The sequence below is a fragment of the Leptosomus discolor genome, chromosome 23 (genome assembly GCF_034619465.1).
Source record: "Leptosomus discolor isolate bLepDis1 chromosome 23, bLepDis1.hap2, whole genome shotgun sequence".
Taxonomy (NCBI): domain Eukaryota; kingdom Metazoa; phylum Chordata; class Aves; order Leptosomiformes; family Leptosomidae; genus Leptosomus; species Leptosomus discolor.
In genome coordinates, this window is record NC_141413.1 from 3,714,294 (window position 1) to 3,729,967 (window position 15,674).

General features: G+C 47.2%; 1 protein-coding gene across 8 annotated transcripts in view; it reads left to right on the top strand.

Annotated features, from left to right (window-relative positions):
- AAK1 (AP2 associated kinase 1) overlaps nucleotides 1–15,674 on the top strand; it is an 81,388-nt gene that overhangs the window by 27,398 nt on the left and 38,316 nt on the right. For all 8 annotated transcript variants that reach the window (XM_086477286.1, XM_086477281.1, XM_086477284.1 and 5 more), the window contains exons 3-8: nucleotides 1,597–1,705; nucleotides 3,906–4,048; nucleotides 9,331–9,452; nucleotides 11,853–11,934; nucleotides 13,907–14,039; nucleotides 15,055–15,158. In XM_086477286.1, the coding sequence (XP_086333412.1) occupies nucleotides 1,597–1,705; nucleotides 3,906–4,048; nucleotides 9,331–9,452; nucleotides 11,853–11,934; nucleotides 13,907–14,039; nucleotides 15,055–15,158 (693 nt within the window). The remainder of the gene's footprint in view (nucleotides 1–1,596; nucleotides 1,706–3,905; nucleotides 4,049–9,330; nucleotides 9,453–11,852; nucleotides 11,935–13,906; nucleotides 14,040–15,054; nucleotides 15,159–15,674) is intronic.

A 15,674-nucleotide genomic window follows, 5' to 3' on the forward strand; every position in this document is an offset into this window, starting at 1 on the left:
TGATGTACCTGTCTGAACTCAAACCAGTGCATGACTGGAGGAGCTCCATCCTGAGATGAATTTGTATCGCCACAGCCTCTAATCTTCTGCGCTGGGAGGAAGGCTGTCTCTGTATTGGTGAGGCTGATAGATTGAAAACAGTGTTTGTGGGGTAGTTCCTGCCTGGGCTTTTGAAACAGGGAAGTGTTTATAATAAGCACTGGGATATTTCCTGGATTATTGGGTACAAGGAGTTACATGATAGGATAACTATTTTTAATGGCTGTTTTAAACTTAGCATCTGTAAACGAAGAAAAAAACTGAGATGATCCAAATAGATTTGCTTGGTCTTGTTTGGAGCCTGGTAAACGTGGAAAGTGCTGCTTTTGAAGTTGTATTCAAAGATACTGATGAACATTTCGAGCAACTGTGAGGCGGGGAAGGAAAATCCTCATTCTGCTCATTTATAAGACGAGGTATAGGTTTGGGTAGATGATCTTCATATCAGAAGCTCTTACCTGTAGCAATTCCGGGTGTGTTTTGTGAAGTAGCTTCTAATTAGGTTAATACCTTTAAGGTTAACTTCTGGAGTTGGTGCGACAGCGCAGTGAAGCTTTTGGGCATGCTTTGTCATCACTGTAGCTAATGCTACATGGGAAAAGTTGAGATTAGATCTTAACATCAAAGGTTTTAGCTGTGCTCACAAAGCTTGTTTACTTGGATTTTACTTGCTGGTGCTTTCGGTTGTCTCCGTGTCTTTGGTGTCTCTTCAAAAATGTGTGGCTGACCTGGAAAGCAAGGGCAACAAGTGTCCTTCCTCGGCAGGTCTGCTTGCTCTGGTACTGAATCTTTCTGTAAGCGCTAACCTCTGCCTCGAAGAACCGGTATGTCACTAAAAGGACATATTTTCTTCTTCCCTAGCTTTTGCGTGATAAAGCCGTATTTTAAACTTAATGGCACTTTTTGCAACCCTACAGCATTACAGCAGAATGTGGCCAGCAGAATCTTGATTTCTTTTACTGGTGAAGCTGAACATTGAACTGGACCGGCTGTCACACCTGAAGCTGGCCGTCCCAAAGAAATGCCTTTTCCCTGCAGGTTTAGCATGTGTCATGGATAAGGCATTGCTACGGGAACTTGTGCTTTAATCCCTTGAGTTACTTAAAATAAGGTACTTCTGAAAGCAAGGTTAAAATTTATTTTATTACCTTAGTGGTTTTTTCTGAGCATGCGAAGATTTGGGACGCTGTTTGCCAGCAGAAGAGTGGAAGGAGGTGAGGAAAGTAAGCAGAAAACATACAGCGCATGGCCACCATGAAACATCTGCCTTGTTCTCCCCTCTGCGTAAAGGAAGAGCTTGGCCTGGGCCATCTAAGGGAACATGCAAAAATCTGGACCAGTTAGTTCAGCAGGATGGCTGTTTCCCTGCTGTTTGTCTCAAATCCTTCTGGAAGGAAAACAGGTAGAGGTGTTTTGCGTGACGATTATTCTGAAGTGACAGAAGCTTGCACCTAGGCAGGAGGAGAGCTAGGAAAGCTGCACAGTGTCGAACCACCAGATAAAAATGTTACTCGCTCTATATGGTTGGTTTATGCTTGGAATTTATTTATCTTGCAGCGGGACCTGTCCGGCCACAAGAATATTGTCGGATACATCGATTCCAGTATAAACTCAGTAAGCAGCGGCGACGTGTGGGAAGTGCTGATACTGATGGATTTCTGTCGAGGTGAGCGTGGGCTCAACGTATTGTTCATTGGTGGATTTGTCCCTTTTCAGCACTTATGGGAAAGTTGTACAACATCTTTGTTTAAAAAACAAACAAACAAACAAACCAACCTATTCCTAGGCCCTTCCTTGGCTACCAAGGCACCGTTCTGAGCAAAGCAAAGCCAAGACTAGGTGTGGAGAAGTGGATGATAACGTGGGGCTGTGTTGATGCTGTAATGGGATTGGTACCGCCTTTGCCCCTGCCCAGGGTGGTCCTCGATCCTTCCTGTTGTGAAGGAGAACACTTAAATGTATATTGCTGTTTTCCGTGGGCTGGCCCACACAAGGGGTGGCTCTTCTAAAGCTGCTAGGCTGTGGAATGAAATTCTGCTTCGCTTTATGTCGTATTGCAAGGTTTTTTCCACTTCAGCCTGATTTAGGATTGTTCTGGAGGAAGCTTGAAAAGGATCATGTGAAGCCAAAAAGTATTCCTTTTACCTCTGACCTTTTTGCTTGGCTGTCTCTAGCCAGACAGGCTCTTCCAGTCTTTTCCAGCTGTCCCAAAGCTTTGATCTCTTGTGGCTAGGAGGTGGTGTTTGGAAAATGACGGATGTGCTGCGCTCAAAGGACCTCTTGCAGGAATAGTGTTAAGCAAAAATAATGTTTTGGCCAGGTGACTTCAGAAGTCTGTGGCTGTTTTGGATGGTGGCGGCTGATGGAAATAGGTATTTTTGGGACTGTTTGGCTTTTAACTGAAGCCAGGTGCATGGTAGCAAGAACAACTGGATGCTAAAATGCCTTTAAACTCGTACGGTACAGCTTTCTGTTCTGCTGTGCCCTCTTTGCTGCTTCGTTTTGGTGCAGGAGTCTCGACTAACTGGCATTGGGTTCGTTTGCTGGTAAAAGGAAGAACCTTATGTGCGGTTTTGCTGGAGGAATCATTACGTTAGCTTTCTGTAAGCTTAAACCTGAATATCTCAAGGAGCGTTGTAAGAAGTAGGCCTGGCAGTGCTGGTAAATCCAGACTCAGCTCCACATTGCAGACCCCAGTGCAGAGGGAAGTGCAGACTGTGGCAATTCGGAATGCACTCCCTCCAGCTGCATTAGGCTCCCTCTGTGCCAAATTTGGGGCTGATGAAGTAAAATCCATCTTTCTGAGGTGTTTCCTTCCATCTGAAAGGAGGAGAGCTGCAAGGTGGTGTTTCTCCTGTGGCTTGCTTTTACCCAGTGCTCCGCTCAGCACATGCCTGCCTCTGTCTCCAGCGTTCAGACTGAAGCACAGGAATTGCTGTTATACATTGGATTTTCCTTTGTTATTTTCCTTTTGTGTCAAACAGTTTCCAGACCAAATCAGTGTGTCTTTGTGTGCAGAACTGCACTCGCTTTGAGTTCACAGCTGGACGATTTATTAAGCTGAGCTGTTCTTTTGTACCATGAAAATAAGTTTTCCAACACTTGTGAAATGATACCGTTTGGCTTTGCCAAAGCTTCAGAAAGGAGTTTCTTCTCTGTCTGTGTAGGGTGTTTGGAGGGGGGAAGAACCTCTGCGTGGATTGTTTTGGAAAGGCCTTGACAGCAACAAAACCCCAAAGTTGAGGCGAATTCAGGACTCATTCATGAAAACTTGCTTTTGTTTGTCTGGAATTTCTGTTGTTACAGGTGGATTTTAGATATTTTTTTTTTTTTTTTTTTGCCAGTCATGACTTTAGCCAAACCACTTACGTGTGGGGTTTTTGAGTGTCTCCCTTTCTCCTTCCTCTTGCTTACGGGTGGCAAACTATTTTGTGGGTGCACCAAATTCAGCCTTTTATTCCTCTAACTATTTGAAGAAGAGAGAAAAAGACGTGGTGCAGTCAGAGTTACATTCGAGCGTCCCCACAGGCAGGTGAAGGTAGGCCTGGGGAGCTAGCCTGCCGCTCTCGGAGCGTGGCTCAAAGACCAGATGAGATGTAACGCCTGCTGGCAGGTATGCAGAACACCCTGGGATTGAGGCGAGGAAATGAGAATGAAGCACGATGAGTAAGCAGGTTGCAGAAAGCCTCCGGGGAAGGCTTGGTGCGAATTGTGAATTTGAACTCGTGAACTTCTTGTGCGCTGACTGTACGGCCGCAGCTCGATGGGGAGCAGACTCAGACAAGTGATGTCTGACAGGACTGGGGCTTAGGCCAGGCCAGACCTCATCTTGCACGCTCTGATTCTTGGTGTTTGTTTCTCCTCAGGAGGTCAAGTGGTGAACCTCATGAACCAACGCCTGCAGACAGGGTTCACGGAGAACGAGGTCCTGCAGATCTTCTGCGACACCTGCGAAGCCGTAGCCAGGTTGCATCAGTGTAAAACGCCGATAATCCACAGGGATTTGAAGGTGAGTTGTGGTCTCCAGTAATACAGCAGGGAGTGTGCATCCTCCTTAACGTGTCTGTTTGCTGCCTACGCCATGGCAGACGGGCTTTGAATACCGGTACTGTGTTTCTGTGGTTATTAATGAGAAAAAGTGGGCATAAATACCTCTCTCTATTGGAAGATAAAAAAGAAATGAGCCTCTCATTGCTGCTTACCATATGTTTACCATCTATAGATCTACTTAAAAAACACAAATGTTTGTGAATAATTCTGTTTCACACAGGAGATGTGCCAGGATGTATTTGATGAATTATTTATGGTGCCTTTCTACCACCTGAAACACTGTTGATGTTATAAGGTAGTTCACAAAAAGCACGCTGTAAATTTGCTTCCTGGACCCACATTAAAGGGTTCCCTCCAGAGATGTTGGCCTTGGGGCAGGAGTCCTTAGGAGCTTTTGAAACTGGCCTCTAACACTCTGTTTACCACGAAAGTGCATTGTAAAACTCTGTGTGCTTAGCTGGGAAAGAGCTAGGCCAGCAGGGAGAGCTTTTGAAAAGTCCCATGCCTATAATCAAACAAACAAAAAGATGTTCTCTTTCCTCTCAACTAGCTTGTAAAATGCTCGAATAATGTATTCAGCCAAGAAGGAGGCTCCTGTGTACATTTGAAATTCAGATGTGCTTTGTGGGTCAGGCTCTGTGTTCAGAGCCCTCAACAGATGTTTGTTTTGTGCCGCTGGCCGTTGTTTTGTAGGAGCAAAAGGTGCCACACGTGCCCACGAGAGCCAGATAGCACAAGGGGGAAAAGTCCTCAGGGTTCAGTGTGCTTCAGAAGCGTGTTTCAAATGATGGTGACCCCCCTGCTCGGTCAGTTTGAATACATGAAACAAGTCTGACATTTTTCTAGAGTGAAACGGGTGGAGTCTTCTAACAATTAAACCTGTTAAGGTCTGCGGGCATCTCGCAGGAGTTTGTATAGGCAAGGAAAACTGGGGTGAGAGGATGAGGCTGAGCAACAGGAACTTCTCCAGTCGATATTAACCCCTGCTGTTACCTTTGCTGTTACCTTTTTGGTGAATCCCTGGGGGTTTTTAAATAAAGGACAAACTCATTGTGTGGCATGTGAATAAATTCTGGGACATCTGTGACGGATTAGTGAGTTGATCGTGAGCGTTACTTTCTACACTGAGCTGCATTTGAAATGGACTGTTACGGTCTGATGTCCAGCCCGCTGCTGCGTGCTTAGATCAGTAAAGTTTTTGCAAGGCCTGGCTCTTGGTTGGTAAGCTGTGCCTGAGGTCAGAGAGTTGGCTCTTCTGTGCTTTGAGGTGTGTTTGCCAGTTGAATATTGTATTATTTCTGTCATGATGACCTCTGGAGCTCCAGTCACGCTTGGGGATCTGAGTACTAACACAGAATTAATGATTTAGATATGTTTTGATTTTATTTGCGTTCAAATTTAATAATTTGCCAGGGAGGAGCTGCAATTCCGAGAGAGATTAAGGGCCTGAGAAGTTTTGTACAAGTTCTGAGTGTAAGGAAAGGCATCCATTGGGTGGGTGTTTCCCTGGGGTGAGCATAACCCTGTTGAAGAGTGGGCAGATGTGGACTTTGCAGCCAGCTGCATGGGGATCGGAGGCGTTTTTTGCCTTCCAGCTCTTTGATGTCGCTCTGATGCTGGAGGTTCCTGCCCAGAGAGCTCTGCCAGCAGAAGGGATTGTGTGAACAGTCTTTAAGCCCTTTCAGACGAACGCAGCTGGATTAGTTTCAGCGGCCTGTGGCTGTGAGTGTTGAATTAACCCAACAGGCTTTGCCTGAAGCAGAACAACCTCCTGTTGGCACAATCTCCAACTGGTGGGAAGTGACCAACAGCAGGGACAGCAGCACCTTTAAGCAGCGTGCCGACAGGCAACAGTGGGCATCTGCCAGCGAATAAAGACCACCAAAAAGATGGCGTGTCATCCCTGCGTGTGCTTACGGTTTTCCTTCCCGATGGGATGGTTCGCTCTCAGGTGCTGTGTCAGTCTGTCCGTGTGTCCCTACGCCTGCGTGATGTGCTGTACGGGCTGTGAGGTTTAGTTTCATGCGCTTCGATTGACTGCCGCAAAACCAGGCGTATGTTGATGCTGCTTTTTCCTAAAAGTTAGGAAGCCCCTCATGTACAGCCTCTGCCCTAGCGAGGACCCCTGTGGAGGCAGCGTAAGCCTACTGGCAGTAGGCTTGCCTTGCAAGCTTACCTTTGCTTTTTCTCACAGATATCTTCTTCGCCTCAGCATTCATAGGGCATTGCTGCTGCAGGGCATTCCATAAATTACTTTTGTTCTCCTCTTTCTGGAATAAGAACAATTCCTGTATCTTTGTTAGGCCTTTTAACAGCAAAGAACAAATGGCCAAACCTTCTTTTGGCTGTTATATTACCCTGGCTGTGAAGTCTCTGCTTCTGTGTAGAGAAACTCTTAACTGTCAGACCCCAGAGGAGCAGGGTTTAGTCAGGTGGATGGAGGGGAAAATGTATTTAGGGCTGATGGTAACGATTTATACAGCTACTCTATATCTCGTGGCAGTTGTTTGCATAACTTGTTTTATGTTTAACCTTATATTTCCAGTCTTGCATCCTATAACACGTGGTGTTCAAAGCACCAGCCGAGAGACAACTTTGATTTCTACAGCTCGGCGCTTTCTGCAGTGAGGGGTCTCTCACTTCTACCTGTGGTGCTTCTGCTAGTCTGAGCCCATCTGCTTCCAGGAGTAGATGACTGGCTTGCAGATGAGCGGCTGATTTTTCTTGTAGTAGACACACAGCAGGATGCACCAAAATACTGTGACAGTCAACCCAGAGGATGCTGTTGATCAAGACCTCTTTCTCCTTTCCTTTCCCTGCTTTCTGAAATAACCAGCTCTCATGTTAAGGATTCGGTTTCTTCTGCTTTCATTTTAGCTGGAGTCCTCCCAGCGTTGCACTTCTCTGTGGTGCGATAAGACAGTCACGCTGTGCTGCTGTTATCTCTCTGCCTTCCATCACCCTTCTTTGTAATGCCAAGCCTTGCCCTGATGCCACCAACAAGCCTTTGGCTGGAATTTGTTTGGATGGATCTGTGTTCAGAGTGCCATATGTAAAATGGGTCAGTCCTCTCATGGTAAACCCTGGTGTTGACCATGTGAAGAATATGCCTGTGCCAAAATCAGTTAGTGCTCTTAGATGTCACGTTGCATTCGTTTCTTTGCTATAAAGTACTAACTAAGCTTTCACAAATAAATAGTGAATGCTGCCAGGGGAGGAAGGGGTGTTGAAACCTCTCTATGGAGACCTGAAGGTGCTGGAGAGCAGTCGGAAAGCGTGCCTTGGTCATGCACCCCTCCCGAATTGCTGCCTGAACTTAGAAGTACCGGCCTCAGAAGCCATTGGTCTCACGAGAGGATAACGCGTGCTGATTTTGCTAGTTAGAGAAAGCCTTACTCCTCCTCCCTCGCCAGGATGTGTCTGTGCAGTGTTTTTACAACTGGACTTCTGGTTTTAGCGAAGAAAGGCATTTGTTTCAGAGAGTAAAGGCAGAAGCTAACTACGTTCTGTAACTAACAAAACTTAAGGCAATTCATAGTTTCCCTTAAAGATTTTTGGGGGGAGTGGGGGGGTGTCTCTACATCTCACTTTAAGTGTCGGGCATGTCAAAGAGTGCAGCCGGCGTTGCAAGTGCTCAGCAGTGCTGAAAACTGGATTGCAGCTGTGAGTGTTTGGGTGGAAGAAGGCACTTCCATACTTTTTTTTAAAAGACAGTTTTCTCTAGCCTGGCAGTCAGTAGCAGTAATTCAGGTACTTTTCTTTTTTTTTTTTCCTGGAAGTTCCTGAACAAGGCTGTTGCTGGATAGTCCAGTGCTGATGCACATTAAAACTCTCAGGATGTTTCAGTGAGAAGTCACGTCAGACTTCTTGGCCAGATAAAGCGGAAGGATTCTTCTGGAAATGTTTGACGAGTATTTGCAGGGAATAGGGAATAACACTGTCAGTGTTGATCTGCTGGGGAGAACATCTGTGTGCAATGCTTTATTCAAAGCAGATGGCTAGCAGAGGGGGGAAGGGGTGTTGTTTAACCCTTGGTTTCAAGCCAGCATTTCCCCCTTCAGCTGCTCTAATTTGGCTGCGTTTTCTGATGCTTAAAATGCTGACTCCTCCTTTTTCTTTCCTTCTTGTAAAGATCATCCTTGATGGGGAGCTCTACTTCCAAAAGATTTTGTTAGCAAACAGTTGTGTGGGTTTTTTTTTAAATATACGAGCAGCATGTTTTATCTCGTTGTATCCGAGCATTTGACAATGATTGACGATAAATACATTAAAAATTGTGTGAGCTCCCTGGAGAGAACATGCTGTTAATGCCACTGTACAGATGAGGAGCTGGAATACAGGGATGCTCTGCCAAAGCAAAGAACTGAACCCAGGTTTTTCCACATCTTATGTCAGTGTCGAAACATTTAGACAGTTTCTTAGGAGGATGCAAGCTAGATTTTTGTTAATGCATGATTAAGTGTGAATATTTAGGGGAAAGGCAGTGACTCTGCTGATTTTATGTGTTTTTCTTTTCAGCTATCCCAGGTGTTTGTTTCAGCATTTGTTTGTTGTCTGATTCAAGCTACCAAATAATGTTTGAAAGAAAGGGGTCATCTCAGCAGCCTGGAGGAACCTCTGCTGATAGAACCACTGTTTAGGGAGCATGGGGTACCCAGCACGTTTGATAACAAGCACCTGAAGTGTGAGCATAAGCTGAAGTTTGTTTTGAATGAGACCCAAAGTGACAGGTGAAATGCAGGCAAAGAACTGGAGATTTATTATGGTTTCATAAAGTACGGAAGTGTGCGTGCTGTCACGCGTTTGCCTCCTTTCAGCCCCACTAGGCAGCGAGGAGTTGTACCCCTTTGTAAAGCTGTGGACAGCTTGTGTTAGCTGTCCCAAGTTCAGATGCCAGACTGGGGGTCATAGTAGCTCAGGGAAGTTGAGCACTAGAGACACCAGGACACCGTCCTTGTCCTGAAGCACATAGGAGTCTTAGTGGAGGCAAGGCCATGTGCTTTCAAAAGGAGAAAGGAGAGGTGGCAGGAGGGAAGGCAGTGTTACAACGATGCTTCCACAATTTGACTTCTCCTTTAGGAGATGTGACAGAGGTTTGATGCGTGTTTTCTTTGCTGTCATGTTATGTTTTTGTGTCAGACATGTCTAGTATGTCTTCAGGCACTAAAAACCCTGGCTCCTCTGAAGAAAAAGAATGGGTTTTTGTCTGAACAATTCTGTATTTGTCTGTGATGCTCGTAGGTTGAAAACATCCTGCTACACGATCGTGGCCACTATGTCCTGTGTGACTTTGGGAGTGCTACTAACAAATTCCAGAATCCTCAAACAGAAGGGGTGAATGCAGTAGAGGAGGAGATCAAAAAGTAAGTGTGCTTTTCAACTCAGACAGAGTTTGTATTTGAAGGGTAATTTTGTCTTGTACTGGGACTAAATTTTACTCAGGCCTGTTGCGGCAATTGGATGCTGCTGCACAGAAGTGTCTTCCACAGGTAAATAAGCGCCTGGGGGAAGGTGAAACAATAAATTGAGTTTGATGTAATTGCTTTGGACCTGAAAGACTGAGCGTACTAATGCAGAGAAGTTGCCCACCTTGACGAGGTAGTGACATGTTCGGTTATGTATGGGGGTCAGCCTGTCTCTGTCCTTCATCTATCTTGGCTGCTTTGAACTGCAGTACAGCAGATGACAAAATCCCTGACCTCCACTGAGCCACTCATCGTAAATCCTTACAGTGACTAAGGGAACACGTGGCCTGACTCCTCAGCTCTTCATAGAAAATGTGAGGACCTCGAGGTGTTTAGTCTGGCTCCTTCTCTTGCCCCATTGTCGTGGTTTGAGCCTGCCCAGCCGGCAACAAAAGCCCCTCTGCAGCCTCTCGCTCACCCCTGCCCCGTCCCCTGAGGGATGGGCGGGAGAAGACACAACCCAAAAGGCCTGAGGGTCGAGACCCAGGACAGGGAGGGCTCCCTCACCAGTGATGGTCAGGGGCAAAACAGCCTCAACTTAGGGATAACACCACAAATGTCATACAACCAACCACCACCATCAAGAGTATGGAGAGATACAACCAGCTCTTAAAACAACCCACCTCCCCCCACCCCTCCGGGCTTCCCGCGCTCAGCTCTGCTCACAGTCCCGCCGGCACAAGGGGTCTCCGCTGCTCCTTCCCCCTCAGGGAGAGGGGCCCTCGCAGCCCTCCCCTGCCCCCCCGCGGGGTCCCCCTCAGGGCAGACCCTCCTCCATGAACTGCCCCAACGCGAGTCCTTCCCGCGGGGCCGCAGCTCCCCAACCCGCCCCAGCGCGGTCCCTCCCGGCGCTGCCGCCCTCCCACCGACCGGCGGCTCCAGCGCGGCCGGAGTCGCGGCTGCTCCGGGCCCGGGCCCTGCTCCTCCGGCCCGGGGCCCTCCGCGGGCTGCAGGGCGACCTCTGGGCCGCCGCTGAGCTCCAGGGGCTGCAGGGGCTCAGCCGCCATCTTAACCGCGGGGGAACCTCTGCTCCGGCACAGCTCCCCTCTGCTTCCTCACCCCTGGGTGTCCGCAGGGCTGGCTCTCTCCCATCCCCCTCCTCTCTCCCCCTCACCCAGACAGGCAAAACAAGAACAAACCCCTTCGTTCAGCCTTAAATAGTCATTTGCAGAGGTGTCCTTGCCCTGGCCCTGCCCAGAGGCGGGTCCGAAATCGGAGCTGGGGAAGCTTCTCGAAGCCTCTGACAGGAGCCCCCTGCCCCGCTCCCACACCCCCACCAGGCACCAAACCAGCACACCCAGCTGTAGGGGGGTAGCAGCTAAGTGCACCTTGATGCTTTTAAAAAGAGAACTTAGCTGGCAGTTCAATGGGACCTAGATCAGGAGTGGAGCAGGCTGCAGGTCCTTGGTCTTGCTTTAGTTTTAACACCATCACTGCTGCAGTTTTTCCAGTTTTGTTAATACAATATTTGGGCTAGAAACCAGCATGTTAGAAACGTGTGCAAATGCCTCCTCCTTGTTGGGATTCCATTACACCTAGACTTGTTTGACTGAAGTTTTTAGAGCGGTCCTAGTCTGGCTTTGCAGTCCCTTTGGAACGCCTTGTTCGTACACTTGTTAACAAGCCTACAAAAACTTTGCCTTTAGCAATGCTTTCTTGTGAGCAAGGTAAGCAGCACGCAAGGTGTCGCAGCAGAAATTATAGACCTACCGATAGGAAATCTTATCATAAGAGTCTCTTAAACTGTGGCGCAGTTTCCAGCTTCTCTATTTGTAGTGGTTTGTTAAAATGAGGCAGATCTTGGCTATAGTTTGAGATACGAAATAACCTTTCACTTGTTTACAATGACTCTGAGCAGGAGTCCTGGTATGGAAGTCTGTTTATTAGGAGCCACGTATCTGGTTACAGTCTTTGTAATACACTTGGCCAAAGCCCCAGCAGTGAGGACGCTGCAGAGGACATTTGAGTACTGCCCTTGTTAATGCTCTGAATCCTTGGATATTTCTGTTCTAGTTCTTAAAATGACTGTATGGTTTTGTGGGTAAATTTCTTGCTTTAGAAAGGATTGTGGTTACTGCTTTGGTTTCACAGGGCAGTGTGCAGTGATTAGTATTTTATTGTTATAGGTATATAGCAGATTCTGTTGTTAAAAGATTTTTCCAGTAGATTGTCATCTATAGTATCCCTTTCCCTAAAATGAATAGGGAACGAGTGAATTTTGAATTGTTTGGGAATGTATCTTAGTGAAAATGCATCTGATGCCCATTTCGAACTCACTGATAGATCTTTCTGCTGCAGGTACACTACGTTATCCTATAGAGCACCAGAAATGGTCAACCTGTACAGCGGCAAACTTATTACTACAAAAGCAGACATCTGGGTACGTATAAAAACCACTCAACGTCATACAACCAGACTGCAGCTTGCTTTCGTTGCCATAATGCCAGGGGAGCTGTCTGGCTGGGGCTCACTTAGTTTCCATAAGAGACTGGAAGGTTTCTGAATAAAGAGTTCCTCTGCTTGATGTTTCTGATGAGTTACTGCTGAGCGGGGTGGTTTGTGCATAAAACATGCGTGCTTCTTCGCATGCTACCTCCCATGTGGTTTTAATTTGGAGATGTATGAAATTCCAGGGTTGAACAGTGCAAACCTGCTTGTATCGCTTAAGGGTTAAAACAGAAAATCGGAGTATTGTGACTTCTTGTGCCTGGATTGGGCTGCAAGTGGGTGAAATCAAAGTTACTGGTCAGAATTTAGTAAAGATAGACCTTCCCCCAGGAGCAATAGTATGCTTATCCTGGACAGTGTAACACAGGTCTGAGCTGTCAAACCTGGCCAAAGACCAAGCTTTTGCTCTGCTGTTTCTAGTGATCAGTGCAATCTTGCCACGCTTTTCATCTTGAGAGCAAAAAGCGACTGTGGTGTAATCCGTAACCGGCTAACCTGACCAGGGATGGAAACCTTCCCTTCAGTTGGGATGGAGGTGAAAAAAGGTCTGTGCTGTTGGTAGTGTGGTGGCAGCTCAGCAAGTGGGGTGTGTTTAAAATGCTAATTCAGAGCATGTTCGTCTGGTTTCTGAGGCCCTCAGCTAGGAAGTAACAAAGCAGGAGCAGTGTCAGGAGAGTTTTAGTGTATCCTCAATAGCTCTGCGTCTGCATATGCAAGAGGGAAGATTGCTGGCATGACATCTGCTGGGAAGAGTCCTCTGTCCTCTCTGAGAGCTGGGTGCGGAGTCAGGAAGGCAGCAGCTCCTGTGGGGCTCTGACTCTGCTGAGTTCAGCAGGGGGGTTGTAGAACTGGGCCCTGTACCGGTGCTGGGTCACTCGCCTTGGTGTTAGAGACCCCGAGAGGGAAGGTCACAGCTGTAACAGCATGAACAGATTGTCAGGGCCTTGAAGGCATCCAGAGGAGAACCTGGGATTTGCAGTCCTTCCTGTGATGATAATGTGGAAAGGTGGAGGCCCGAAGGCTCCAACAGCTCTGCTCTTCCCGGCATGGAAGGAATTCTGTTCTAGTGACCCGCTGAGCGTTTCCAAACGAGTGTGTGGTGGTGCACACAGTGGGGCCTCGACTTCAAGGCCTCCTGCAGTGCTTGTCTTGCCTCCCTTTCCTTAAATCTTATCAAGGTTATTTTAAACTAGAGTGCAATTTAATTGTGAAATCCTATGACAAAAGATACAAGCTGATGAGGAGTTGCTTAGGATTAGGAAATGCTTCCCCCTCTCCCCTCTGAGATGGTGGGAGTGTTTCATAATGAGCCCTTTGTGCAGAAGTTGTATTTTCTTTTGAAATAGGTGGTGCTTCTTGCTGTCAAAAGCAGCGCAGGAATAGATGGAAGGGTGATAGAACCCAGCAGCCTGCAGACTTAGCTGTATGTCTCTCCCTGGTACATATTTATGACAGTTGAAAGATTGTTTGAGCTTCAGCTTGGAAACAGTTTGGATTTTTCTTTGTCAGAATAAATGTGTAAGGATGATGATTACCATTTATTTTTGCTATTACTTTGCTTTTTCCTTCCAGTATGTGGTGGAAAGAGGCTTTGCCTGTTTGCTGACATGAAGGGTTACACTATGTGGAGCTGGAGGGGTGGGTACGTGATGATGCTCACGCGATCCCCCAGACTACGTGGAGTATCTCAGCCTAGCGAGGGAGAGCTCTTCGTGCGTTTATCTTCCCATATAGCTGGGCTTGTTTTCGAGTCGATCCCAGGGATGTTCAAACGTAGGCCTGGCGTCACGCGGGACCCATCCAGTGGAACAAGCCAGAGCGCTTTCCCCGGTGTCTGCAGCGGTATTTGAACTGTGCCATTCCCTTCGGTTTGTTAAAGCCTTTGCCCTGTTCTCTCCTTCCAGGCCCTCGGCTGTTTGCTGTACAAGCTGTGTTACTTCACCTTGCCGTTTGGGGAGAGTCAGGTGGCGATCTGTGATGGCAATTTCACCATTCCGGATAATTCTCGGCACTCGCAAGACATGCACTGCCTCATCCGTGAGTGTCCCTGGCAGTGCCATAATCTACTGCCGCAGAACTAAAGAAGTAGCAAAGATGTTTTGTTCTTACGTTCCCTGTTCCTACAGTAAAACAGTTGGTGTTTCTCTCTCTCTTTTTTTTTTTATTTTTTAAAGGAGACTTTCTTGCACCAGGGGTGGATAAAGTGATCTTTTGGTAGCTTAGGAGATCACTCTTCAAAAGAAATTACGGTGAAGAGGTTGCTGTTTGGCTAGGCTGTAGTGAACTCTGTGGAAAGCAGGAACACGGACAGCCGTTTGGTTTAAGAGGCCTACAGAAACTTGCACAATAAGCCTATTTATGCAGAAACGTATTTCTCCAGTAATAAATCTATTTGGATAAGGAACTGAAAAGAACCACAGTGACTTAGACTAGCGATAAGAATTCATCTTCTGTGAATGAGAAACAGAACTGAAATGATTTATAAATAACTCCCTGACTAGAGTGAATGTGTAATTAAGGGTACAATGCACTACTCTTGGCAAAGCTGGGGCAGCTCTCTTGTTTTCAGCACAGCGTTTGATTATTTTTTTTTTTTCCCTTAGCCACAATCTTAACTAGCACAGAGCTGGATGTGTTTGCAGAGCAGCCTGTATTTTCTTTGCTTACATGGTGGTATATGTGGCTGGCCTGTCCTCCTGCCCCGCTGACGCACCGGGGCTGGATCAACCTCTTTCCCTGCAGATTCGCTTGGAAATGCAGAAGCCGAAGCCAATGCTATTCCCTGACCAGGCAGGCTGCGCTTCCCCTCCTCGCCCTAGAGCCTTCGGTAGCAGCTACAGCTTGTTCGTAGCTGTGTTGGAAAGTATCTCCTAGGTCCACCCTGACTCTCTGTCTTGCCCCGTTCTCTCTGACCCTGCTGATCAGCTCAGCCCCGCTGCCCGGGTGCTTTGGAAGAGGCAGGGCACCCTCTTAGCACCCAGTTATCCCAAATGTAGCTCTGCCACGTCGGTCTGTTCTAATGCTCTGATACCAGCATCTCTGTCTTTTGAAGGATATATGCTTGAGCCAGACCCTGATAAGAGACCTGACATTTATCAGGTCTCCTACTTTGCGTTCAAACTGGCAAAGAAGGAATGCCCAGTCCAGAACGTCCAGGTGAGTCGCGAAGGAGCGGACTGATGTGGGGCTTTGTGGGAGGACACTGCGGGGGGGGGGAACTGGTAAATATTGAGCATTCCGCTATATTCTATCAGTCATTCCCAGTTCTGTAATTAGGGAGGATCTTTCCCTTTTTTTTTTAATAATTAGCAGCGCTGTTTGGAGTTTTGAGTTTGTTTGGGGCAGGAATCAGGGATTTGTTTCATATGTTGTTTGTTTCCGTTTGTCCCTGATTTACCTCCTCCCCCGGTTACCAGCGTGAGGCCAACCAAGGGATCTTGTGCATGTGAACGTGGTAAAACTAGGCCACGCTTGTGAAACGGATTTGATTTCCAGGCACACTCGTCGTAGCGTGTGTGATTTGTGCTGCAGTTGGTTTTAAACGTAGCAGTTTTGTGTCTGCCGTCTGGCCGGGACGAGCCAACTTGCATTTGAACTGCATCAGACCTTACACAACCATCTGCCCCTTCTCGGTCTATCTTTATAGTCTTCAACTGAAAAATAAGAGTTGAC